Source organism: Neomonachus schauinslandi, chromosome 14, assembly GCF_002201575.2.
Source record: "Neomonachus schauinslandi chromosome 14, ASM220157v2, whole genome shotgun sequence".
Taxonomy (NCBI): domain Eukaryota; kingdom Metazoa; phylum Chordata; class Mammalia; order Carnivora; family Phocidae; genus Neomonachus; species Neomonachus schauinslandi.
In genome coordinates this window covers 8,863,631-8,890,370 of record NC_058416.1, presented here as the reverse complement: position 1 = coordinate 8,890,370, position 26,740 = coordinate 8,863,631, and the positions used below count along the sequence as shown (strand labels likewise).

The 26,740-nt window shown below is 39.2% G+C and overlaps 1 protein-coding gene across 3 annotated transcripts in view; it reads right to left on the bottom strand.

The window, feature by feature from the left end:
• The window catches only part of TMX3 (thioredoxin related transmembrane protein 3), a 42,260-nt gene extending 27,492 nt beyond the window's left edge, over nucleotides 1–14,768 (bottom strand). For all 3 annotated transcript variants that reach the window (XM_021686159.1, XM_044921110.1, XM_021686160.1), the window contains exons 1-5: nucleotides 14,628–14,768; nucleotides 13,565–13,619; nucleotides 9,025–9,064; nucleotides 7,679–7,802; nucleotides 54–99 (exon numbers count right to left, since the gene is read on the bottom strand). In XM_021686159.1, the coding sequence (XP_021541834.1) occupies nucleotides 54–99; nucleotides 7,679–7,802; nucleotides 9,025–9,064; nucleotides 13,565–13,619; nucleotides 14,628–14,673 (311 nt within the window). In that variant the 5' untranslated portion in view covers nucleotides 14,674–14,768. The remainder of the gene's footprint in view (nucleotides 1–53; nucleotides 100–7,678; nucleotides 7,803–9,024; nucleotides 9,065–13,564; nucleotides 13,620–14,627) is intronic.
• Nucleotides 14,769–26,740: the final 11,972 nt, after the last annotated feature.

The following is a 26,740-nucleotide window of genomic DNA, read 5'->3' as shown; positions in this document are numbered from 1 at the left end:
AAGTAGAGTGAACTAATAAAAATACACATATAAACATACAACACTCAACTTACAGCTTAATTGTTGGATAACCTCGAACTCCAAACTCTGAAGCAATGCCTTGATAAGAAAAAGAATAAATAATTCTAAATTTTTTTTAAAAATGAGAAACTAGGTAGTAAATGAGCCTTTTACTTAAAAAAATATATATATTTATACAAACCCATAAAGATGTGTTGTTTTCAAGCCTTAAAAAAGAATATAAATTCACATACAAAAAAGAAAAAACATGACATTCTCATACAAAACAATTACTTAATAATCCAACCTATTGCCACACAAAACACTATGACTAAGAAATAAATGCCAAAAGAATAGTTAAAATTTTATCCCTGAAGTACTTAAGATATTTTTGTTAAAAAAAAAAAAAAATATATATATATATATATATATATATATATATATATATATAAAGTCTCACTTGTCATTTGATTTCATTTTCCAGGACAAATATTTTTTTTTCTAGGTCTCATTGGTTCCGCAAAAATAAGTAAAAATAAATAAATAAATAAATAACAACAACATAAAAAGCAAAGCCCATCCTTTCCTTTGGTGTTTTCTGAGTCTTAAAAGAACTGCATTCTATTTTAATTTTAAAAAGATAAATTGTATTTGCCAAATTACTTAATTTCTGCAGTCAATACATGATCTAAAAGCAACTTTATCTACTTGTTTTAGAAGTTTCTGCTTTTGTAATAACCCAGAAAAATTCTAGTTATTTTCAAAGATTATTCTGAAGTCCTCATGTTAATTAAAATGAGATAGTTGCTACGGTGGCATCTTTTTTGAGGGAAAGAAGAAACAAAAACAATCAAATAGAGAATTAGGACTTTAAGAGGTACAGAAATCACTACTGCAAATATACCTTCCTACTTTACAAATTCAAGGCAACTAGAACAGCAAAGAAATGAAACCATCTCAGTTAAGAGACAATATACAATATATTTACACATATACCAGTTTAAGTAAACTATAATGTATTTGTTCCTACAATCTCTCCCTTTGTTAATTTTATTTATTTCGAGGACATTTTACCATAGTTGGGTATAAGGACACTACTCTACGTGAGTTCTGGTTTACCAATCACTTTAGTAATCATTACTCTGGTTTCTTAGCACCGCCCACTACACAAGAATGATGACAAAGTGAATTTGTGGCAAAATTAATAGTCAAAATCTCTTAGCCTTCCTTCGTCATCAATAGAGTTTCTCCCTTAAACATATAGAGAAAGGTGACTGGAAGGTTCTGGACACTGATCAACACTGGTTTTTATTAGAAGCAACACAAACAGTAGAGGTAACAAAAATAACTCAGGTTCCGAAGATAAAGGTCCTGCCTCTGAATAGCTATGTGAACTTAAACCAATTATATAATTTATTTGTGCCCATCTGTAATGTAGGATTTAATTCTCTCCAACAGACTCTAATTGCACACTGTGGTTATTGAGATTGACTTCTGAGTAAAAATATAAAAATGATTTGGGGGGATTATGTGAGTAAAAGATGTTCTTAATGCCCCCTTCCCAAATTAAGGAGGCAGGAAAACATCAGCCCTTAATTACCTTCAACTAAGACTAATATAATTGACGGGGGGAGGGGGGAGGCATATCTATCAGTTCTTTGTTTAATTTATTGTAAAGTTTTTTTATAAACAAATCAAATAAAGAAAATATGCAATCAATGAGAAAATACAGTGGTGGTTCTCAAAACAGGTTTCAGAGAAAAAAATCCCAGCTCCACATTTAACGCCACAGGATATCTCTAAGATGGAGATATATAATACCACCCACTCTATTATACCTTGACTCCTTGAGCATTAACCTTCATTTTTGATAGAATTTCAACTGGCGGTGACTCCTAAAACCTTACATTTAGGTTTCCCTAGGAAAACAGTTAAACACACACACACACACAAACATATATATAAAGCACACAAGCAAAGCATGGGTTATAGACGTAAAATGATGTAGGTTAGAATTCCAACTTCTCATTTATCATCTAGGCAGCTCTTTCCCTTCTGAGGACAGCACTCATTTTCTTCAGCTTATGGGCAAGATTTTAAAATGAGAAAGCATGTGGAAAAGAATCTGAGAGAGAGCTTGGCACACAGAGATCCTCAAATGCTAGGTCCAATTCCTTTCTATTTCTGATCCTGATCTCACTGTTAAGTAGTAAGCTGCAGACACATCAGTGTATGCATAATAAGAACTATCACATGTAAAGTATTTCATAGCTGACTTTAACAGACCTTCAACTATACCTCCAGACAATTCTGTGAGCAGGAGAAGGATACTATTACTACTTTTCAGGTAAAGAAACTGATACTTAGAAAGACTTGGTAACTTGTTTGAATGCAAGCACTGACAAGGTAGCAGGACTATGAATGAAGCTTAAGTCTGACTTTAACTTAGTTCTTTATTTTTTCATATTAGAAAACAATGGTTTGCATAGAAACCTGAGACCAATTCCTTCACAAATTCAAGAATGCATTTGTAACATGAAATTTCGTAATTTTAAATGCTCATAAAATGAGGCCCTTATTTCCTGTTTTCTCCTTGAAATGATGACAACTTGATGGTACAGGTAGGCTTGGATGTGAATCACGTGATCTCAGACTCCGGGCCTAATTCTATCTCTAACTTTGGTGTTTGAAATTACTCAGTCATTTCACTGCTAACTACCTGCTGTTTCTTCATCTGCACAATGGGCAGGGGGAAGAAGGAGGAGCTGTAATTAATGTGAAGTCCTTTTCAGCTCAAAATACTATTGTTCTTAGTATTTACTGAGTGTTACTATGTGTCTAACAGGAAGAGGATGTAAAATACAGCAGTTGTTCTCAATTGGGGTAGATTGTGCCCTCCAGGAGACACTGGGCAATGTCTAGAGACATTTTTGGTTGCCATAACTTTGGGGGACAGTGGGATGGGCAGAAGGTTGTTACTGGTATCTAGTGGGTAGAGATCAGGGATGTTGCTAAATATCCTACAATGCACAGCAACCCTTCCCCCCCAAACAAAGGATTATTTGGCCCAAAATATCCTTAGTGCCAAGACTGAGCAACGCTGAGATATAATCACTGACCAAAATGAGCTTATAATTTAGAAAGAAAGATAAAACTAATCTGCCAATATAATCTGTGAGCAAGAAATTAGAATGTTATTGGCCAAATGTCATTCCAAGTTTACACATCAACGAGAAGTAAGTTATGACCTTTAACATAAAATAAGTATCACACTTATGTTGAGGAATAAACAGGATTTCAGTGGTTTCAAAACAGAAATCAGTACACCATTACACGTAGCATCATAACATATTTTACAAATGAGAAACAATTCTGGTACCTGATTTTGGAAGGGATTATGTACAGAAAGAGAGGCTAAAATATCTACATTTATACAGGTTTTTTTTATGCTGATTACAGCATTATCAGTTAAAACCATGCATCAAGAAAATTTTGATCCAATTCCAAACACACAGGATAAGTCATGAGAGTTCAAATTTCTCTGGTTCAAGAATTCTGTACACAGAGATGTGTTGGACTCAGTGTGATGGCATGCACTTCCAATCTCTGCACTTACACGACTGATGGCATGCACTTCCAATCTCTGCACTTACACGACCTCAAATACTCAAGAGATTTCTTATACTTGATCACTGAATAATCCTATCCCACCTCAAGCCCAATCGTATAAATAACTATTCACCGGAATAATACTTTATTCTATGGTTCTCCAACTTAGACGTACAGCAGAATTACCTGAAGTCCACGTTAAAAATACAGATTCTCATGACCCAGTCTCAAAGACTTTCACTGGGTAGGGCTGATGTTGGTCTTCAGAGTCTAAATTTACACTGAACAGCCCAGGTAATCCTAATGCAGGTGGTCTGCAGACTAAATGCTGAGATAAACTGACGCTGCAAATGCCTGAAAAGTGACCTATGGAGATGGATGAAATACACAGGAAACAGCCAAGCCTTCAGTATTTACAGTTAGACATAGAATAATGTTGACAGCTAGTTTGAGAAAAGAATTCAATTTCTTTACCTTTTCTACTAAAACACCTGTAATGGAGCTGCCTTGAGGTATTTAAAAAACTTTAAGAATTATATGCCCAAAATTTATTTGTACAATCTCCAGACGGTAGTTTTTAAATACGCCTTTTTAAAAAAAAAAAATACTAGGAAAGTAATATTTTCTCCATAAGCACATAAAACATCTCTTTGATTCTATAGTAAAGTAGAAAATGCATCCGTCGCTGACATCAAACACTAAGTAACGTAACAATTTACTTATGTTTTTATTGTGTGTCTCTCCCCTCTAGAACACAATCTCCATGAGAGCAGAAATTATTGTCTGTTTTGGTCACTGATGCATCATGATGCCTAGAATGTGCCTGGTACATTCTGGCGTATAGTTAAGGGCTCATGAGATACCCGCTGAATGAATACTGACTCTACAACTTTTTGACAAAAGAATGATTTTTCAATAGGCTATGTTTGTATGATGCAAATAGTCACAAAGATTTACAAGCAAACATTACATGTAGCTTGGGAAAGCGGGTAGAGGGTTTAGCAGCGCACATCCAAGGAGTAAAGGACATAAAGTATAGGAAGCACCCATCACAGTACTTGGCAGAGGATCATCCTCATATACCAGCTCCCCTATCCCTTTTCCCAAAGCTGGATGGTTTGCTTGAGATAATGTGCTCTGCATGCTCTACAGAGGTTTCTTCCTATTAATTCAACATAATACATAACACGATGCTAAATGAACAATAAATCTATAACAGTCACAGATCAGAGGCAAAAATTTAAACCTCTTAATGGATTATGAATAACGGGATGAAAGAGTCCCATCGTAAAGTACCTAAAAAGCTACAAACCATATATGAAGTCTTAACACCTTTAAGAACATTGCATTTTAATCACAACATTTAAAGCATTTTCTTTTCTAAGCTACTCAGAAAGAAGTCTTAGCTATTTTTCCCCTAAACATAGTGTCACTTAATAGTGACACACACAGGCACTTAGTACATACAGAATAGTAAGCTAATGAATTAGATACTATAAAAAGAATTGACTTAATGTAAACAGTTATTATCACTGTAGCATCACATGAGTAGCTTACCATTAAAGTTTTTGCTGGATTTGTAGGTACTATTTTTTTTTTTTACTGATTATTTATCTTTATATACCCACACGCCTTTATATATTATTTTACTTTATGACTCTGTTAAATGACTCAAATGATCACAAGAATTTGCTATGTTTGAGACTTTATTCTACCTGTTGGTTTATTCGTATTTCTCCTTCTATTGGACCAAGCATTTCCTGGACAAGAAGGATTTGTTCTGGTCTTCCTTTAATCTCTAGAGACTAATACACTAGTTAGTAAACACACTGAGGTGAATACAGTTGACAATGTGAATGAACACAGGTACACGCAGGTCTAATCAACACACAATTGACACAAGATTTCCTAGACACGAGAGCTTACTTTCAGGAGCAACAGTTGAAAGCAATAATTTCTCAAACATTGTTAAAAGCTTAGTTCAAGAAATCAATCTCTGTCTACAGTAATTCCTGCCATTGCTCTGGTCTCCTCTCAAAGTTTTAACAACTTATTTGTTTGATTGTAATTCCAGCCTCACAGGTAACTGCTCTCTAGTTCCCTGTTCCTAAACATCAGTAAGCCAAGTACCATAAATTCACAGCAGCTGCTAACATGGAAACACACAGAAAATTAATTACTCTTTTCCATATAACCTGTAGTAGTGTAGTTCAGTAACTATGCTAAAAATCTTATACTATTACTTTTGATTGTTTTTCTTTATACTACAGAGCCAGTCTATCACGCTGTGATTTCATCCTTGAAGATGTCTGTGAGGACTACTATGTCCTCTTCACTCCACTGTCATTACCAAGTCTGGGCTTTCAGCATCCTACACCAAGATGCATACAAAAACTGACCTACATGATTTTCTTGTCTCTAATTGCTTTTCTTTTGCATCGTACATGTTGCTGCCAAAAACATTTTTATCAAGTTAACTGCTTCTCAAAAATGTCCATTACTTCTCAATTGACAACTGATAAAATCTAAAACACCATGACGTGACAGACCTCTAAAATCTGGTCTTATACTTCATCTTATGTGCGCTAGCCACTGTGCAAGGGATTTTGAATATGAAATGTTAATACAATCCTCACAACCTTCAGGATTATTACTCTCCCACTTACAGACATAGAAACTAAAATTGAGAGGTTAAGGCCTTTCTCAAAGCCCCAGAAGTAGGCACATGGGAAATCTGGGATTAAAACATAGGTCTATCCTGGGACACCTGGATGGCTCAGTCCGTTAAACATCTGCCTTTGGCTCAGGTCATGATCCCAGCGTCCTGGGATCGAGCCCCGTGTCAGGCTCCTTGCTTAGCAGGGAGCCTGCTTCTCCCTCTCCCACTCCCCCTGCTTGTGTGCATGCTCTAACATATAAATAAATAAAATCTTTAAAAAATAAAAACAAACAAACAAAAAACCCATAGGCCTGTCCTTTTCCAAAGCTGTATCCTGAGTATAATCCTGATTTCCTAAAAAGAAATGTATGTTACACAATTCCACTTTCTTCACTGATTAAAGGAAAAGGGAACCTACATGTATTGAATACTATAAGGGACTTGACATGTGCCACATCATTCAAATCTCAAAAAAACCAACGAAAGCCACATGACAATTAAATATTTACCAATGTAGACATCAAAACTTAAGACATGTTAAGAAACTTTCCCCATTTTACATGGCAAAAGTAGGAGGCAGAAGCAGGATTTGAAATCAGGTCTGCTTTCTGAAGCCATGCTCTTTCCAAATTTCTATGATACTTCATACTTCTCTAAACTTAAATTCTTCTTTTCTCAAATCCTTTAAGATAGGCATTGGTAAACTTTCCTGGAAAAGGTCAGATAACAAATATCTTAGGCACTGTGGGGAAAACAGTCTCTGTTGAAACTCCTCAACTCCTCCAGTGGAACATGAAAACAGGCACAGACAACAGTAAACAAATGAGTGAGACTGTGTGCAGGTATATCTCCATTTACAAAAATGGGCAGTGGGCCAGATTCTGTCCACAGGCTTTGGTTTGCCAACCTCTGCTTCAGGACATCCTATTCTCATTTTGAACTCTAAGGTTTTGCTGTAATATTCTCTCTAATGTGAATACTTTCCTGGTCCTCCCTTGTATCTTTTCTATCTTAACTCATCTTGTAGGTCTCCATCTCCTTCTCTACCACATCATCTCTGGCTACTCAGACAACAACTCTCATTCTGAATTCACACAGCAGCATCAACTGTTTGACACTCAAATTTCTGTAGTTGCCTCAGGTAAACAGCCTATCTCCCAAGGAGGCTCAAAGTAGGAACAATGGCTTATGCATACATGTTAGGCAGAAGATTAACATACGCTGCATATTACGCATTTGATGGCTAAATCACTTAACGCATAAAGTATACAATCTTTAATTATTAAGATAACCTTAATTTACCTGAACAAAAAATAAGTATTTCTTCCTCCTACCTTGAATACTGCTTCATGTTAAGTAAACCATTTTCACTATGAGAACAGTAAAATAATAAACTGAGTAAATGCTTACTGGAATAGGAGGTAGCGTCCATCTTTCCAACTTTAACTGGAGAACCAATACTTTTCATCTCAAGACCAACTTCATTCCAAATCGGTTCCAGTTTTTTACAATGGCCACACCATGGTGCATAAAACTTGTTGGGGGAAAAAGAAAAGACAACCACTAAAATATTGTGCTATTGTGTATATCAATCTTAATTTTTAAAAACTCTCTTAGACTAAGTGATCTGATGAGTTCATTTCAGATAAAAAGTCTAAATATAATTTCTGAAGTAGTTACATAATAAAAGGCAAAACACACACACCACAAATCTAATTAGTTTAACTCCTAGCATATACCTCAACACTGATATTACCTTAAGTTCATTTAAAATGACTACTTATTCCTATTTAAAACAGATAATTTACAATAAAAACAGCTTTGCTTCAAAGTCAGTCTATGTCATATATAAAATGAATACACATACATCACACACACACACCTCTTAAGCGTTCATGATGAACATCAGTCTATTTCTATTACAAAAACCCCAACACAGTAGGTACCTTTGCTACTTTAAGCATAACTGCTGGTAGACAAGGGGGGTCACTAAGATGACTGGCTTGGCATAGGGACAAGTCAGGTTGATTAAACTAAAACCACAGTTCCTTTTTCTTCAGGATCACCAGAGGGCTGAGGTGGAAATAGGTTCCTCTAGTAAAATGGTGTAACAAACTGCTTGTTGTACTTTCATGAAGTAAGATTTATCTATTTTTTAACATTATGGAAATATTCAAACACGCACAAAAGGAGAGAGGAAGAATTAAACAATGGACTCTCATGCTCCATCACTTGGCTTCAGCAACTGTCAACTCTGCTATTCTCATTCCATCTCTTTTGCTGCCACTCTACACCATTTTTACTGAGACAAGGTAAAAGGAATCCCAAACAACATGAGGTTTAAATACATTCTAAACTTCAAAGTGAAAAAAGGAAGTAAGATGAAAATCTGATTTTGTTCCCCATTAAGATGAATATAAGATTTTTACTGTCAAGTGATAATAACACAAATAAATTTTTTGCATAACAGGAGAAAAAGAAGAGTGAATTTTGTAGTAAAATCATACCACAGTCGCCCTCAGATATAATCCATATGTCGATCTCTTCAGAATTTCAGCAAAAACAGGTTTCCCTGCCAGGAACCTTAAGGCTCTGAGGTTCATTTTAATATAATAACCTACATAACACTACGCGACAAAAACGGAATAAGATACAGAAACACTAACCATATATTACCATATATGTGTGGAGGAGAATAGAAAATAATTCTTAAAATGGCAGGGGTAGTTAATTAGTACAAAAATTTACATACTCACATCTACAAGCCAAATGTCATCTTTCCGATTGTCTTTAAACCTAAAAAACAAACATGAGAAAACAAATCTTTGATTATATGTTTGTTTCTACTTTACAATATGTGAGGCTGATAAACTGATAAATACTGGAGCATGGAACAAATTCAACAAGTTTTTATGTAAAATTTTTACTAAGTGACCTCTAAATCTTATCCATTAAACATCTTTGAAAAAGTAGAGAACTGATAATCAGAAGTACAAAAAAAAAAAAATGGGGCGCCTGGGTGGTTCAGGTCCTGATCCCAGGGTGCTGGGATTGAGTCCCGCATCAGGGTCCCTGCTCGGCTGGGGAGTCTTACTTCTCCCTCTCCCTCTGCAGCTCCCCCTGCTCATGCTCTCTCTCTCTGAAATAAATAAAATCTTTAAAAAAATTAAATAAAAAAAATTAAGTGGGACTTGGTAGAAACACAGATAGAGGACTCAGCTCCCGGCCCCTCTATTTCATTTACTCCTGTGCATTACAGTTAGCATAGCTAAACTGACACTGCTATCCTTAAAAAGGTCTGCTTCCAAGACTGGCCCTTGGTTGGTATCTGGGAACTTGAATTTCAGGAGGGTTTCCACCTTTTCCTAATAAGATAGCTCACTGTTCCAACACTGTGCAAACAAAGTGGTTTTATGATGAACATCTGCTTTCCTTCCAGGATCTGAAATTTTGGTATAGACTAGGCAGGAAGGTCCTTACATGACCATCCCCCAATAAGAATCCCTAAGCACTGAGTCTCTAATGAGCTTCCTTGGTAGAGAACATGTCAAACATGTGGTCCCAACTCCTGATGGAGGAATTAAGCACATCCTATGTGACTCTAGTAGGAGAGGACTCTTGGAACTTGTTCCTGGTTTCCTCTGGAATTTACCCACATTGGCTTTTCCCTTTGTTGGTTTTGCCGTGTGCCCCTTCACTGCAATAAATCATAACTGTGACTTCCACAATAGGCTGAGTCCTCTGAGTGCTCCTCGTCAATAACCAAGCCTGGGAGTGCTTTTGGGGACCCCCTGACACAAGAGCTTACAGTCAAAGAATTTTCCTAAAACACGGTTCTGATCATCTGATCATGTTTCTCTTATTTGACACCTTCTAGGTGCCCTTCCACCACCTACAAAAAGAAGTATATATTGCTACATGTACTCATGTGCTGGCCCCAACTTATCCTTCCACTCAAATATAAGCATCCTATGATTCCCAATCAACTCATGGTATTTATCACAGCTAAATTCACAATGTTTATTTGACTTTCTACATTCTTTCGTGTTCACATCCTATCCAGCTAAAAGCATTTCTTACTCCATAATGCCTTCCTAAATTCCTCACAGCTAGAAACAATCTCTCCACATCATCTTTGTCCTCTTTAGGATTCTTATCAATTTCCACACATTGTATTTACATATTATCCAACCATACTTATGCTTATTTCATCTCTTAGTACCTTGCACAGTGACCTATATTTAATCTATACTGAATGAGTGACAAAAGTTCTTTATGGGGATATTTTAGTTAAGATTCTTGAATCTACAAAGACAAAGAGAACACATGTCCAGTATCTGAGCTCTTCAGTCCAACAGCACTCACATCTGTCCAGCTGTGACACAGTCTGTCCTGAACCATGGGCAAGGATAACACCCTTAATCGATCCCCCAGGTTGGTAAACCCAAATCTTCTGCCTTTGCTCCCCTCATGTTTAATAAAAGTTCTACTGTGCATACTGTACATCACTGCTCTTGAGGCAAAGACTCAGACTCTGCACCCAGGGGCAAATGCAGGAGGTTACGATCTCCCAGTCCTTGGTGTTTAATAGCCATTTTCATCTCCCACTGATCTCAGTCTTTGGGAAGGAGTTGGTATGGAAGTCCTTTATAGGGTCCCCCACAGGGACTATAGAGTCAGTAATTGTCAAATTGAAGGAAGGGGACAGATAACCTGGCGAAGTACCTGATTGGGGAATGGCTGCATTGAGACCCAGGCCCGAGATGTATAGTCCAGGCTGGGGTAATCCTGTCTCCTCCCATCAGTTGATTAAGCCCATACTTCAAATGTTCATTAAAATGCTCAAGTACCCCTGTGGATTAGGGGTGATATGGAGCACCGAGAGTCTGTTGTATGCCCATGACTGGGCCAACGGATGGGTAGCTTGAGCATAAATTCCAGGACTGTTATCAGATACAGTGTTCTCAGGGAACCTGAAAAGGAAACAAATGTGGTCTTGCAGGGCCTGGAGAGTGTGGCTGGAGTCTGTGGAATGCGTGGAAATGGCTAGGCGAAACCCAAAGAAAGTGTCAACTGATATCACTGAGATCCACTGGAACACGATCGATGGCAAAAGGGGCCCAGCCTGTTGTATCTGCTGAGAATGCCCTAGCCCACGCACTTGAAGGAAACTGTTTAGGGGCAGTAGTTTTAGCCTTGACCAGGGTCTGACAAGTGGGACGGCTCTTTCATGCTGTTTTTGTGTCTTCTCACCACAGTGGCGGCCCATGTCCTGCCACCCCATTAGGATGGTATCTGAATCTCCACGGGCCATACTCCTGTGGATCCAGGAGGCAACTGATTGTGCACCTGCTTGCTCTGGTGTGGAGAACAATTCAGTTTCCACACTGAGCTAAAAGCATGATATGCTCATTGGTTATGTTTCCTTTTGCAGCATAGGGGCCACACCCAATTCCTACAAGTTAACCCACAGGGGCCATTAGTGACCAGGCCCATGGGTGGCCCTAGAGGTCTGTCTGGGTCCCCAATGGGCCAGAGGAGGCAATGCCTCCTTTGGTGCTTTCCTCAGGTGGAGGGGTACTCATGAGACCTTTTCATGGAGTTGCAAGACTCTAGATGGGCTCCTATGACTTCCATTTCCACTTCACTAGAGACCCAGAGCTGGCCCTATTTAGCAACGTGACGAAGTTCTGCATGTGAGCCTACTACCGCACTCATCCAAGGCCAGTAACTGCCTCTCAAAGGGAGTGGATCTTTCAGCCCATGACTGGTCTGTGCTGGCCTGCAGTGTTGTCATCCTGCCTCAGGCTCTGATCAGTGAACTGAAAGTTTGCTGACATGGGGTAATTCAAATGGCAGAGGTGGACCAGTGGGGCTCAGGAGAGGGGCGGCTTGGTGGCCTGCTGGAGGGCCTTCAGGGCATCCTGTGGGTTGGGGCCCCTCTCAAGAGCAGCAGCCCTTCGGTAACCTGATGGAAGGGTGCCAGCAAGATCCCCACAGGGCTGTGTGACAGCACCAGTAGCCACATATGCCCACAATAGGCCCACAATCCCTGGGCTGCTTTTTTGTTTAATTTTTTGGGGTCAAAAAAGGTCAAAAGTTTGGTAACAATCTCCTCTGGAATGGATGTTATACTGCTTCCCAGATCAGGGCCAGGAATTAGGTCCTTGTATGTTGCCTACGTTAACAGCCCAGCCACACTGTCATTTGTGAGTCTTCATCGCGTCCAGTCCTTGGTGGGCAGTGCCCCCTGGGATCCTCAGGATTTCTACTCTTCCAGAACAGCACTGTGCTCACATGACCACCCTACTACTGTACCAGTTTTGTTGTGTAGAGGCAGTTAATTAGGACAACAAGCCAAACTGAAAGTAATAACCAAGTCTTTATTCACTTACTATGACAACATAAGCCAACAGGCAAAAAATAAAAAAAAAGGGTGCCAGCTCCTCAATGTTCCATTTTTCCGAGTGGAACAGTACCAGGCGAGGGTCAGGTGGATGCAACATAGACAAAAGAATTCACCTCACTACAGAGGAGCATCCAAGGGCTTCTGCCTCTTTATGAACCCGTGGGCAGGAGAAGGAAAGAGGGAAAGGGACAGGAGCAGAAAAGTACTGAGTCCAAGCCAAGAAAAGTGCCTCCGCCAACCCGCTAGATAAGGAGGTCTTAGCAGAGATGCCTAGAAGTGCCCCAGGTGAGGCCCCCAATAAGGAGGCCTCCAAAAGAGGCAACTTGCACATGCTAGATATGCATGTGAGCCTGGCTAGCCTAGGGGCCTTAGTCTATGATTACAACTCCCTCCAGAGACTGCAATGCACTGTGCACCAAGTCTAGTGTGGGGAGAGCAGCTTCACCGCCCAAAGCCTGCCAGGAAGCCTTGTAATTGCCTGTGGTCAGGCCTGAAAGATCACACGTAGGATTTTGGTCTGTCTGGAGCTGGACTCCTCACCTACTTACTATAAGCAAGGCTTTGTGATTAACGCTATGGTACTATAAAAACAAATATACAGTACGGTTACTAAAGTCCAGCACCTGCTCAATCATGATATACGCAGAAAAGCTAACAAATATAATGAAAAAATGATAAAACAATATGGAACTGTTAGTAAACTCTGTTGAGTACAACCCCATTTTGTACATATATATTGCACTCAGGACAACTTCTGAAACAAAATCAGTGCCATATAAACACTGGTCATTACGGTCTCTATTATTAAAATTAGATTCATTGAAACATTTAGATAACACCAGAGTTTAAAAAAGTTAAGATGCCATTTAAAATACACATATACTTACGATTCATCTAAATCTTCTACAAATCCTTTACAGAAAGCCATATCAAGTAAAAAAACTGGAAAAAAAGGAAAAAAGGACAAAATGTTTACAGTAAATGCTGACTTTACTGTTTCATACTACATGCTTAGTCATCTATAAAATGTTTTTGATGTTTTACAACCTACCATAAAATCCATCACTGATCCATTCCAAAGCACAAACAATGCATGAGCATATGTAGTTCATCCTTTTACTAAATGTTCACTCTGCAGGCACCTACCTATACGACCACCGGCAAGGTTTATGTAGGCTAGTGATTCGGAAACACACAGGTTCTCTTTCAACATGTTCTTACTCTCGTCATTTTTTTCCTTTTTGCCATCCCATCTTTTTCCTTTTTTAACATAGAAATCGTTCTATATTTCTCCAGTAGTAATTACCTCCTCCTCTGTATAAACTCCAACTGCCATTCAAAATACTGGTTTTTTTTCCCCAACTTAATAGGTAGAAACACAACTGAGCTACCTCTCTTAACACTAACAGTTCTCACAGCCGGGCACGTAGGGGGAACCAAGGGGCGCTGAGGAAGTGAACACACCACAGGGAGGACCAGGGCAAGCGATGCTGGCAAGAGAAGGCTGAGAAAGGCCGCCACCTACTCTGATCACTTTTCACACTTCACAATCCGTCGACCTGATCATGACCTGTCCTCGGCCATACCCCCGGGTGGGTAAAAATTCTGCGGACGTGACAGAAGTCGGGACCTAAAGCCAAAGCAAGGTTTGGCCACAAGCTGGGGTGGTGGAGCCTTCACCCTTTCAGTGGAGTCAGCGCTATTGAAACTTCCTGCCGCACCAAGCACAGAACCAAATGGAAGACAGGCGCATCTTTTTCTGGCACTGGTCCCGGGCACAGCCGCGCTGGGGGAAGGACCCAGAAGCTGGGGGAAGGACCCAGAAGCTGGGGGATATCTCGGAGGATCCCAGAGCCTCTCTGCACCCTGGCGGGAGAGCCCTGTCCAGGCTCGACCCTGCCCGGCAGAGGGTCCCCGCGCCCGCTCCCATCGTCCCCGCGCGGCCCTTACCTGTGGCGCAGAGCCGCAGGCCGGCGCCGCGTCTCCCAGCTGCCATGCTTGCTGCAGAAGAGCTGCAAAAGCCACGGAAAAGAACCAGACACCGGCGGCTGCTGCTTGCGCTCCTGGAAAGGGAAGCTGCCCGTGGGCGCGCGGAAGGGAAGCCTGGCACGGAGGGCAGGGGCGGGGCAGACCGGCCTCCGCTACCCTCCCAGGACGCCGCCGGCCTCCGCCTCTGAGCATGCGCGGAATTGCGGCGCATGCGTGGAACTTGGGCGCTTGCGCAGTCGTGCCTACAAATTTTGTGCGCTTCCCGCTGCCTTCGGGAGCGTGGGAACCTAGCAAGTGGGTGCTTCCCTGTGGGGGCAGAGCGGTGTGTGTAGTTGGGGGGGCGTTTCCGGGAAGTTAGATACCAGATAAATTTAGAGGGGAAAGTGACATAAACTCCAACGCAGCTGGAGGTTTAATTCTGCCAGATCTTTCACTTGCTGCGCCTGTGCAGCGAGCGATCAAATTTCGTGAAAAGAGGTGGGTGTTAGCGGTGTGTAGAAAGATGGAAGGCTATGGATTGATGTGTGAGCCTCCATCTATTTCCAAAATAAATTTGGAATCTTCTCTGAACCTGTTTGCGAAATGAGATACCTGCTCTAGTAGTAAGCTCTGTTAATGCGTTTTTGCCAACTAAAGGAGTCCCATCTTAAAAACTTCCTCTTGGAACCCGAAAAATTGAAGTTGATTGTGAGATACAAGTTTTTGATGTTCGTTCCTATTTTCTGATTCCTTTGGTAAGAGTAAAATACTATAAAATATTTGCTGCTATCTTCACCTACACAACAAAAGATATTTATAAAAGCGATATATTTTTATATGGTGACTCCTGCTGCAGGCACTACATCTGATTTAGATGACATTTTTATAGAACCTAAAATATCAGAAGATTTAGATTAAATCAATTATTGAACATGTGTTATAAGAACAGAAATGGATTATGATGTCAGCCAGGTCACCTTACGTTCAAATTTCCAACGGTCAGAGATCTCAGAAAATTCTATTCCTGACGACTGGATGATTGGATTACGATCTGATTGAGAGCAAGCCCTAGATTTCACCCATTTCATGCATACAGCGTAGTATCCATTGTGGGCCTTCAGCAGATTCAAAGATTTTTTAATTGTGTGTCTAGTTTGAGTTTAACATACATAAATATTTAATTCTCCTACAAGTTACCAAAGTAGGAATTATATAGATCCTGGGGCTCAGAAAAAGTAATTTACTTAATAGCTCCAAATGATGGAGTTGCCACTTGAAACAAAGTTTCAGACTCCAGAGCTGTTCTTTTCCTAACCCAAGGCTGCCTCACCGATCTCTTTTTGCTCTCGAATTCTCTCCCTCCCTTTTCCTCCCCCTTTCAGTCATCCTATTTTGGCAAATGTTACAAATATATTTTTTTCTTTTTTTCATTTTTAAAAATTTTATTATGTTAATCACCATACATTACCTCATTAGGTTTTTGATGTAATGTTCCATGATTCATTGTTTGCGTATAACACCCAGTGCTCCACGCAGAACGGGCCCTCTTTAATACCCATCACCAGGCTAACCCATTCCCCCACCCCCCTCCCCTCTAGAACCCTCAGTTTGTTTCTCAGAGTCCATAGTCTCTCATGGTTCGTCTCCCCCTCCGATTTCCCCCTTCATTTTTCCCTTCCTACTATCTTCTTCCTTTTTTTTTTAACATATAATATATTATTTGTTTCAGAGATACGGGTCTGTGGTATTTGACCAGCCAATTATCCTTGGAGTTACCCTGGGTTCTTTCCAACTTAAAGGTACTTACTGTATGATTTTATGTGCATAAGCTTAAAATTGGGGAAATTAATAGTGTTAGAAGGCAGGGGTATAGGCAATTTTTTTTTTTCTTGATCTGAGCCCTACTATACAGATCGCTTCACTTTGTGAAAATGCACTGAGCTCTGCCCTTACAGTTTGTGTACTTTCTGTATTTATACTCTAACAATGAAAGTTTAAGAGTAAATAAAGCTATGTAAGTTTTTTTTTTAATGGAAAGGTGATCATTATATGGTGTTAAAAAGTGCTTCTCAAACTGTACTAAGCATCATTTACCTGGAGAACTTGATAAAACAGTTTCTGAATACTCCTTTCAGAATCTGACCAGTAGGTCTGGATTTGCATTTCTCACAAGTTCCCAGGTGATGCTGTTGCTCTGGCCTGCAGATCTCATTTAGTGTTGAAGGAAAATAAATCCAGAAAATACCATTCATTTTTAGATTTCTTTGTGTAAAATACATAAGGTGAAAAAAAAATCTAGAAATAAAAATCAAGTTTTTTTAATAGTTTTTTCTTGATGACGTGTAATGGTTTTATCGTTAGTGTTAAATGATACTTTTTTTAAATGTCTCAGTTTTAATTTAAAATTTGGTAAATATTATTAGATATAGCCCACATTAAAGAAAGGTCTTTGGAATTCTTAATGTATTTTTAAGAGTGTAGAGAGGTCCTGAGAACACAAGTTTGAGAACAAAGTGGACATTCATAGAACTCTGCATTAAACAAGCAGGGAATGCATACTGTAACATACATTGAAGAAAATTATAGACCTAGCATATCATAAAATAAGTTTCAACAGATTGAAAAAATGTGGTATTATCAGTGTTTTTTTTTTTTTTTAAGATTTTATTTATTTATTTGTTAGAGAAAGAGAGCACAAGCAGGGGGAGTGAGACAGGGAGAAGCAGGCTCCCTGCTGAGCAAGGAACCTGATGTGAGACTGGATCCCAGGACCCTAGGATCTTTTTTTAATTTTTTTTATTTTTAAAGATTTTATTTATTTATGACAGAGAGACAGCGAGAGAGGGAACACAAGCAGGGTGAGTGGGAGAGGGAGAAGGAGGCTTCCCGCTGAGCAGAGAGCCCGATGCGGGGCTCGATCCCAGGACCCTCGGACCATGACCTGAGCCGAAGGCAGATACTAAACAACTGAGCCACCCAGGCACCCATCAGTGTGTTTTCTGACCACAACACAATAAGATTATAAATCTATAAAAGATAAAAATATCCCCTAAATCTGGAAATTTAAAAACACTTTTAAATAACATCTTTGTAAAAACTAATAGGAATTAAAATATGCTTAAAAGTAAACCAAAAAATGTCTATTAAAATTGTAGGATGCTGCAAAATTGGTGCAGAGAAATTTATAGATGTAAATATCTTTTTATTTTAGAATTAAAAAAATGAAAGTTAACTATTCTCCTTGAGAAGTAGATGAAAAGATTTTAGAAAAAGGATGGCACAAAAGATACACAGGGATGTTAGTTTTCTTTTATTTGCCAGAAACTGTGCATTGAGAACATAGCATTGAACAAAATGGACCCTCATTCAGTTCACTTCCTAGTGGGTTGTAAGAGTTCCCACTTATGAGGCTTATATATTGAGTTAGGCAGTATTCTAAATGCTTTATATGTTATCTCATTCAGAGAGGAAAAAAAAAGTTACAATAGACTCAAAAGAAGTCCCAAAGTGTGTTTTTGAAGCAAGCAATAAAATGGACAAATCTCTTGTTTTAGTGAATCCAGAAAGAGAGAGCACATGAGAAAGAATGAGAAAATGAGAAAGCACCTCAAGCATCCAGAAATCAGGGCCACCTTCCGAGAGGCAGGCTGAATCATCCTTCAAGCCCAGAGAAGGGGAAGCCAACTCAAGGAGAACCAGTTCAGGTAAGAGAACTTCTGTACCCATCTCATATTCCCTCTCTATATACCAACCCTTGAAGCACAAAGCCCCAGTTCACTCACTGGGAAAGGCAAAAAGGAGAGAAGGTGAATCAAGACCCCGACTCCCACTGCAAGTTTGCAGCCTAAAACAGTCTCAGGAGGAGAAGGGGAAAATTTTTTTAGGGTAAATCTAGTTCAGAATTTTGTTAATACTAGGACTGAGTATGCAAATAATTGAATTGTGTTTTTTACATAATTAGGTCTTTTATCCAGATGGGTTTGTTAGAATTTTCATCTAGGCACAGGGGAAGAATACCCACACTGCGAAATGTATGAAGGGATGATGGGAAGACAATCAGTTATTTTGATTGTGTTGCCATTATTTTTTTTTTTTTCAGTGTAATTGCATTAACATTAGGACCAAAATAGGGACTTAGATATAGACAGCAGAGGTTAAAGAGATAAGCAACTTTAATACAATACAGACAAAAAAATTAAACAAAATCCAGTTATAAACAAAAAGTTACAAGAAAAAAGTTAAAAATATTTATAATTTACCAAGATCAATTCAAGAACTAGAAGGAGGGGTGCCGGGGTAGCTCAGTCAGTTAAGCATCTGCCTTCAGCTCCGGTCATGATCCCAGGGTCCTGGAATTGGGTCCCACATTGGGCTCCCTGCTCTGTGGGGAGCCTGTTTCTCCCTCTCCCTCTGCCTGCCACTCCCGCTGCTTGTGTGTGTGCCTTCTCTCCGCATCAAATAAATAAATAAAATTCTTAAAAAAAAATAAACTAGAAGGATAACAGGATAACCACGAAAGAAATCGAATAGGATAACCATGAAAGAAATCGAATCAAGAAAGATTAAAAGTGTTATAAAGAAAAGGTGCTAACTTTTTTTTTTATTTAGAGAATACTTTATTAGTTTTTGTAATCAAACCCATGTAGATAAGACCTTACATATTTAATACAGTGCGTTACCCCTGTACAAATGGAAAAAATTATGTTTAACATTTCTGGACCAATATGGCTGTTAATTTCTGTACAATGCCAACCCAACATGGTACAACTGGGATACTTTTTCCAAAGTTGACAGCACAGCTAAAGTTTCCAAAAATTCAAATTATTTACATATATATGTATATGTATATATTTATTTATATAAAAAGACCAAGAGCAGTATGTTATGCATTAGTAGCAGCAACAGCTTTTCCAGGTTCTGCAGTCATCTGAACAAAATTATAGAGACATCCAGCACACTCCATTAATAAAAAAGGGGGGGGGATAAAAGGTAAAAAAAACAAAACCCCAGAAAACAGCAAAGTTCTGTTACTGTTGTGGTGCCTGGCACCATTTTTTTATTAGCTTCTCAATCATCATCTGGAAAGAAAACATTCTAGAATAACGTCATTAAAAACAGCTCTGATAAAGCACGGTCACTATTACGTATCATAAAACAGGTACAAGATATTTTACATTCACAGAGGTATGATACAGTACTGTCCTACATCTATAATACTAGAAGATACAATTAAAAAGGCATTATTTGAGACTTGATTCTACTTTTCCAGCAGAGGGCCCAAAGGATGGTATGACACAGCTCTGGTAAAGAAATGAAAAGGTGCTAACTTTTATGAAAAAAAATCTGTTACCAGCTCTTCCAGAGAATTAAAAAAAAAAAATAGGAAACACTCCTCAATTTGTTCAATAAAGCTAGTTTAAACTTGTTTTCAAAAGCAGAGGAAGCATTTGTGAGAAAGTAATTATACAGGTCAATTCATTCATGAACAAAAATGCATAAATATTCCAAATAAAATGTTATCAAACCAGATCTAGCAATGTACCAAAAAGGATTAAATTAGGTTTTCTCCCTCTAGAAAAAACCAATTGTGCGTTAACCCTAGGGGGAAAACTTCATGTCAGTTTTCCACAATACCAGATAAAAAGATGAAATTTATGTAACATTTAAATAAATGCAGCAGAATAATTTGAATTTGTTACATATCAACCTTTAATCATAATAGTAAACCAGGACTAGATGAACAATTCCTCAACATAATGTTCTCTTCAGGTTAATTTCTAGCAGTCCTGGAATTAGCCTGAGCTGTTTTGCTCTAAAAGTTTCCGTCTGGCACTAACCTCTGTTTGCAGTACCTGAAACATGCCTACTAATAATGTTGCTTTTGTAACCTTGGACCCAAGGAGTTTTATGGTGATTTTTAACAGCCTGTCAGCATTGTGTATTGGTAAGAGTGAGATTGATGATTTGCATCTGGTCTTTGTGAGAGCTCCCCCCCCCCCCCCCCCGAGAGAGCACTGCTGTTGAGGCTGATTTTGTACCAGGAATTTGCATATGTATCCAGCAAAATATTAGAAAACCCAGTGAGACTCCTGGGCTCTCTTTTTCCAAGGTGTCTTATGCATGTGTAGGGGGTTCCTTATCGGAGAGAGAAAGTGCTTACAACCATGACTATTATAGAAAGTAGAAGACAGAAGCTTACACCAGGTCTGTGTGGACCCTTGCTGTAAGACAGCCTTTGGCAGTGATCCAGATTCGCACTTGAACATTGTTGTTGTATCCATTTCCTCTAATGAGTAATAGATTTGTAAGTATTTTTTTTTTAAAGATTTTATTTATTTATTTGAGAGAGAGAATGAGATAGAGAGCATGAGAAGTGGGAGGGTCAGAAGGAGAAGCAGACTCCCTGCTGAGCAGGGAGCCCAATGCGGGACTCGATCCCGGGACTCCAGGATCATGACCTGAGCCGAAGGCAGTCGCTTAACCAACTGAGCCACCCAGGCGCCCCAAGATTTGTAAGTATTGTTATTTGGGGTCAAACATCCTTCTTAAATGAACCCCATTTTAGTACAGTTGGTATTAGAGGTGGGATCGCTTAGAAGACTTCTGACTCATTCTTTGCTAAAAATATGGCTCAGGCATTATTTAGAAAGAAAAAGGATTCTGATAAAGAGGATGGAAAGAAAGCATTGATGCAAAGGTGGTTGTCCAGCTACTCTTGGTTCAAAGTAGCACAAGCTTTGAAATCAGTTACTTGCTGATAGTAAGACTTTCCATGATGGAAATGACAACCTGAATTCCAGGAGCTACCAAAATTAAGAGGACAAGTGCAAACTGATGGCAGGTTGGCTAAATCAGTTCCTAGTTGCTGTTTTCAGCGTGAGTTAAAGAGAAAGTCCAGAATCTCCTTAGGTTGAGCTTCATCCTCTCTTGCTAGCAAATGGAGCTCCAACCAAAGGAACATGGGCACTATAACTTCTGATGGGTTGGCTAAGCCTATGAAACCCACTACAACTAAGAAGGTAATTCAAGGAGGGCAGTTGATGACGGAGGAAAGCAATGAAGTAAGGGATTATTCAGTAACACAGTGGAGGCCTTTTATAGACTGTCAGACTGTCATAAGCATTGTCCTGATGACCTTTGTTGAAATGGTTCCTGAGAGTTTTAGATCAAGTAGCAGTGTCTCTGGTTCTGAGTACTGTTGAGTGGAGAGGATTGTTTGCACTCATCCTGGATCCTCCTTTGGCTGCTATCTTCCTAGGGATAGTTCAAGGAAAAGTCTTTGCTGATTCGAATGGATTAAGGCAGGGAGCTACTAGAGAACGCTTAGTCCTCTGCTCCTCTCTTGTCATATAAATGTTGGTGTCTACTCAAGCTGTGATGTGGACTGTGCTGGACAGTCTATAGGATTATGAAATCAGCCCCGCAGGGGATACCCCTCACTCAGATTATGATAAAAGGAGCCCTATCACCATGGACACCATATGTGATACTGCTCTTAGACCTCAGAGGATGTAAAAGAGGCAGTTTTTGGATTTCTTGTCCCAGCTTCCTCCAGTGAGACTTCAGGTTAATACAAAGGTTAAAATTTTACAAAAAAAAGAAATCAAGACAAGAAAAGGCCAAGAATAAAGAGCTTCTACAACTCAACACCAAAACCCCCACAAATAATCCAATTAAAAAACAAGCAGAAGGGGCGCCTGGATGGCTCAGCCAGTTAAGTGTCTGCCTTCGGCTCAGGTCATGATCCCAGGGTGCTGGGATCGAGCCCCGCATCGGGCTCCCTGCTCAGCAGGCAGCCTGCTTCTCCCTCTCCCTCTGCCTATCTCTCTGCCTACTTGTTCTCTCTCTCTCTGTCAGATAAATAAATAAAATCTTTAAAAAAATAAATAAATAAAAAATAAAAAAAAAAAAAAGCAGAAGACATCCAGAGAGGCAGCTGTGTTTTATTGGCTTCTTATGAAAGTCTATCCAGATTTCAGTGGGCACTCCACTAGTGTTCCCCCTCCCCCTTTTTAAAGATTTTATTTATATATTTGAGAGAGAGAGCGAGAGAGAGCAAGCATGAGTAGGGAGAGGGGCAAAGGGAGAGGGAGAAGCAGACTCCCCACTGAGTAGGGAGCCTGATGTGGGACTCAGGACATAAACAGATATTTCTCCAAAGAAGACATACAGATGGTCAACAGACATACGAAAAGATGCTCAACATCACTCATCATGGAAATGCAAATCCAGTCTGTAAGATATCACCTCACACCTGTCAGAATGGCTCAAATCAAAAACACAAGAAACAAGTGTTGGTGAAGAAAAAGAAACTCTTGTGCAGTTCTCTGTAGTTGACCTGGTGAATGCCTTTTCTTTAATATTATTTGCTAGGGAACAACAGCAAAGAGACCTAGCAAAGAGACCTGAGAGCTCTCTTTTTTCCTCCATGTATGAACACAGAAAGAAGGGAGCTATCTGTAAGGCGGGAAGAACCCAACCATGCTGTCACCCTGATCTCAGACTTCCAAGCCTCCAGAACTGTGAGAAATTAATGTCTGTTGTTTGAGCCATTCAGTCTATGGTATTTTGTTATAGCAGCCTGAGCTGACCCATGTAGGTGCTAATGCTGAAATGATACTTGAAATGTCAGCCACCTGCCTTCATGCAGACTCAAGTCTTTGGCAAAAGCCCATAATCATAGTTCACAGTGAGCATTTATCTGATACTGCTCTCTGGTATATTTCTTTGAAAGACCATTATTAGCTAGTTGTTGGGCATTTACTAAGACAGCCCCATTAACTGAAGGACACAACATTGTATCAACTCCTCAATTACCCATCATCTGATGGGTAAGGTCAAAAAGCATCCCAACAAGGAGAGATATGTGAAAAGAAGTTCCATCATAAAATGAAAATATTATAGAGGCATTCTGCCATGGAGCATAGTGAGACTCAACATATTCATGAGCAAGTAGCCTCCTTTCCACTAGGGCCTCATAAAAAGCTATCTGAAGACTTGCCTGTTGTTAGTACTGATGTGTCTCAACTTTGCCTCAATTTCCCCAGGATGTAAAGGAACTGACCTGGTTCGCAGATGGCAGTTCCAGAAGGTGTCATGGCTCCATGGGGAAAGCAGCTGTTCTGTGCCCAGCAAATAGTAAGCTCTTCGTGGAAGGAAGCAAAAGCAAGTTAGCAGCCCAGAGGGCTGAATTACAGGCCCTGTTCCTCACAGTAAGGAAGCTGCCAGGAACAAATAAAATTCCTATAATTGGGTGCATACTGAGACTTGGACTGTTGCTCATGGACTTGCAATTTGGTCTGGGTAGTGGACCATAGGTAACTGGATGATACCACTCTGTGGAAATCACTGTGGCAATTCTGAGTGCAAATCAAAGTAGAACCAAGTCATGCTCACCAAAGAAGTCCTAGTTTCTCTCCGTGACTGGAATCAAATTGATGCTTGCTTCAGTTCTATCTCTTGAAGTGGCTAAGTGGGGCCATGTAAGGACATGCTGAAATCCCAGCCATGAAGTGATAGGCTGAATGGTGACACATACCACCGGGCTCGGCAGAAACTCCAGTCTTTTTTGCTGCTCACAACAGGAAAGGCAACATTTGTAGCTGTTTCTGGGAAGTATTCCTAAGAGAGAAGGGCCCACACATAGCATGTTTTCCCTATTCCTTCAAGAGGCCTGGAATGGAATGTACAGGCATGATACACATTCTTGATTTGGCTCTGTATACTCAGTAACTGAAGCACTGCTGCTACCCGAGGACCGAACGAGAGAAACAAAACTACTGGCCAGTTTGGTCTTCCCAGTTACAGTTTCAGATCAACATAGAGCTTTCCACCCGTTGCCCGACGGTATGTTGCAGCTGTGCTACTGTGTTTCCCCCCAAGCCTTAGGTGCAGCCGGTGTGGCCTGGAGCAGGCAGACCAGCCTAGCCTCTTGTCTGCTGCCTTGAGCAGCCTCATTCATTTACATCAAAGGGCCCTAAAAACATGAGCAACTTCTGTGGGCTTTACTATGCTCAGAGAGTTGGGAAATACTAGGATTGATAATAAGGATCAATAACTTAGATCAAACATTATTGTTTTCTTTTAAAGATATATTTATTTATGAGAGAGAGAGAGAGAGAGAGAGAGACAGAGGCAGAGAGAGAGGGAGCGAGAAACTCAAGCAAACTCCAAAGACTTAAAGCCATGATAATGAGGATGATATGGTATTGGCTCAGGGATAGGCATATTGACCAGTGGACTCAAATAGGCATCTCAGAGGCAGACTCTGGTATAAATGAAAACTTGACATGTGACAGAGGTCACAGTGGAGAAGACAACATATCGCACTGAGACAATGTAATATCCACAAAGACAAAGCAATTGACTTGTATCTAAATCTTACACCATTGACAAATATCAATTCCAGTGAGAAAGAAGACAAATGAATAAGCAAAATATTAAAATCTCTACAACTAAATATATGGGACTATCTTTAATACTTTGGTGTAGAAGAAAATTTAACACAAAAATTACTGGTCAAAAGGAAAGGGTTTATTTGTTGAAAAATAACATAGAGAGCTGGATCTGTTATGTGCAACATACATAACTAAAAAAGGATTAATATTTTATAAACTAGAAAAAATATAAAGCACATAACATAACAATGAGCAAAACATAATGAACGGGCATTTAACAGAAGAGGAAACGCAAATATTAAACAATATACGAAGATGCTGTACTTCATTAAAGTGTGTGAAATACAAAATAAGGCCTCATTGATATACCATTTGACTTTCATTTTGTATGTGGTTGTGGAACATTGGGAATTATCAGACACTGTTGATCTGAGTAAAATTTATATTTATGAATGTCATCATCCACCTAAGTTTTTCTTGGACGTTTTAATACTAAATATAAATGTGGGATTTCATCTAAATTAATTCCTTGAATTACATATTTCAGATTAGATTCCAAGCTACCATTATAATAGGTTGGATTTTCTTACCCATTACAAATATAGAAATACAAAAAATATTAATGCTCAGTTTTCTTTTTCATAAATGTATCTGTATTTACTTCTAAGTTTCCCTCAGGTTAAAAGATGCTAACCTAATTATGGAAGTCAGTTAATTAGGTTATTCACCTTTAGAGAGTTAGCCCCGGGGAATAACTTAGATTCTTGTCTATGACCCTGAAGAAACACTTGAATCTTATTTTTAATTATTATGCCAATTTTTTTCGTAATTTTTAGCACTGGAGTTATTCAAGTGATAATTTTGTCTTCTTATAGAAGTCTGCAGCTCCACCTAGAATAAGCAGCTGATTTCGAACATTTATATCTGTAAATATCTTTTCTCCTGAATTTAAAGACTTTAAAACATTAATGCAATCTTACATTCATTCGTATTCTTAAAAGCATTCAAATATTACTGATTTTAATGATAGCAGATTGATTATGGATGTTCTGTATCTTTATCTGACTTGATGTTACACATATGAGGCCATTCCTGAGTCAGAAAATGTCTTCTAAATGATGTATCTAATACTTAACTAGAATCTGTGTCATTCATCCATATGTAAATGTGCCAACAACGCTAAAAGGACTGACTAATAAGATCCAGTAGGAATATATTCCGATCTCCTGATCCTCTTTGGTGTATTTAAGGTAATATTTATCTTTGTGTGTAAGGACTCAGGACTTTAATATATTTAATGTATTTTAACTAACTGTAATCACTATTCTGTGTTTGATGCTCATATTGTCACAAACCTCTATAATTTGGTTCCTGTGTCTTTTTGATCTGATTTCACTAAACTTGGAATGAAGCCTTGTCTTCTGATAAAGAAGTTCTATATCTATTATACCATCCTTCCCCAGACATGGAATCAGTTATCCTTCCAAAAAACCCTGGTGCCTTTTCACAGAAAATCAATTTTAGAAACTATAGTTTGGGCTTTCCATTTACATATTAGTTTGTTCCCACCTGAGATTCCGTTAACGCTAGGCCAGTTCAGTGGGCAGAGGGAAAAACAATCTTACTAATAATTACATATGTATTACATATGTACAGTTGACCCTTGAACAGCATGGGTTTGAACTGCACAGTTTCACT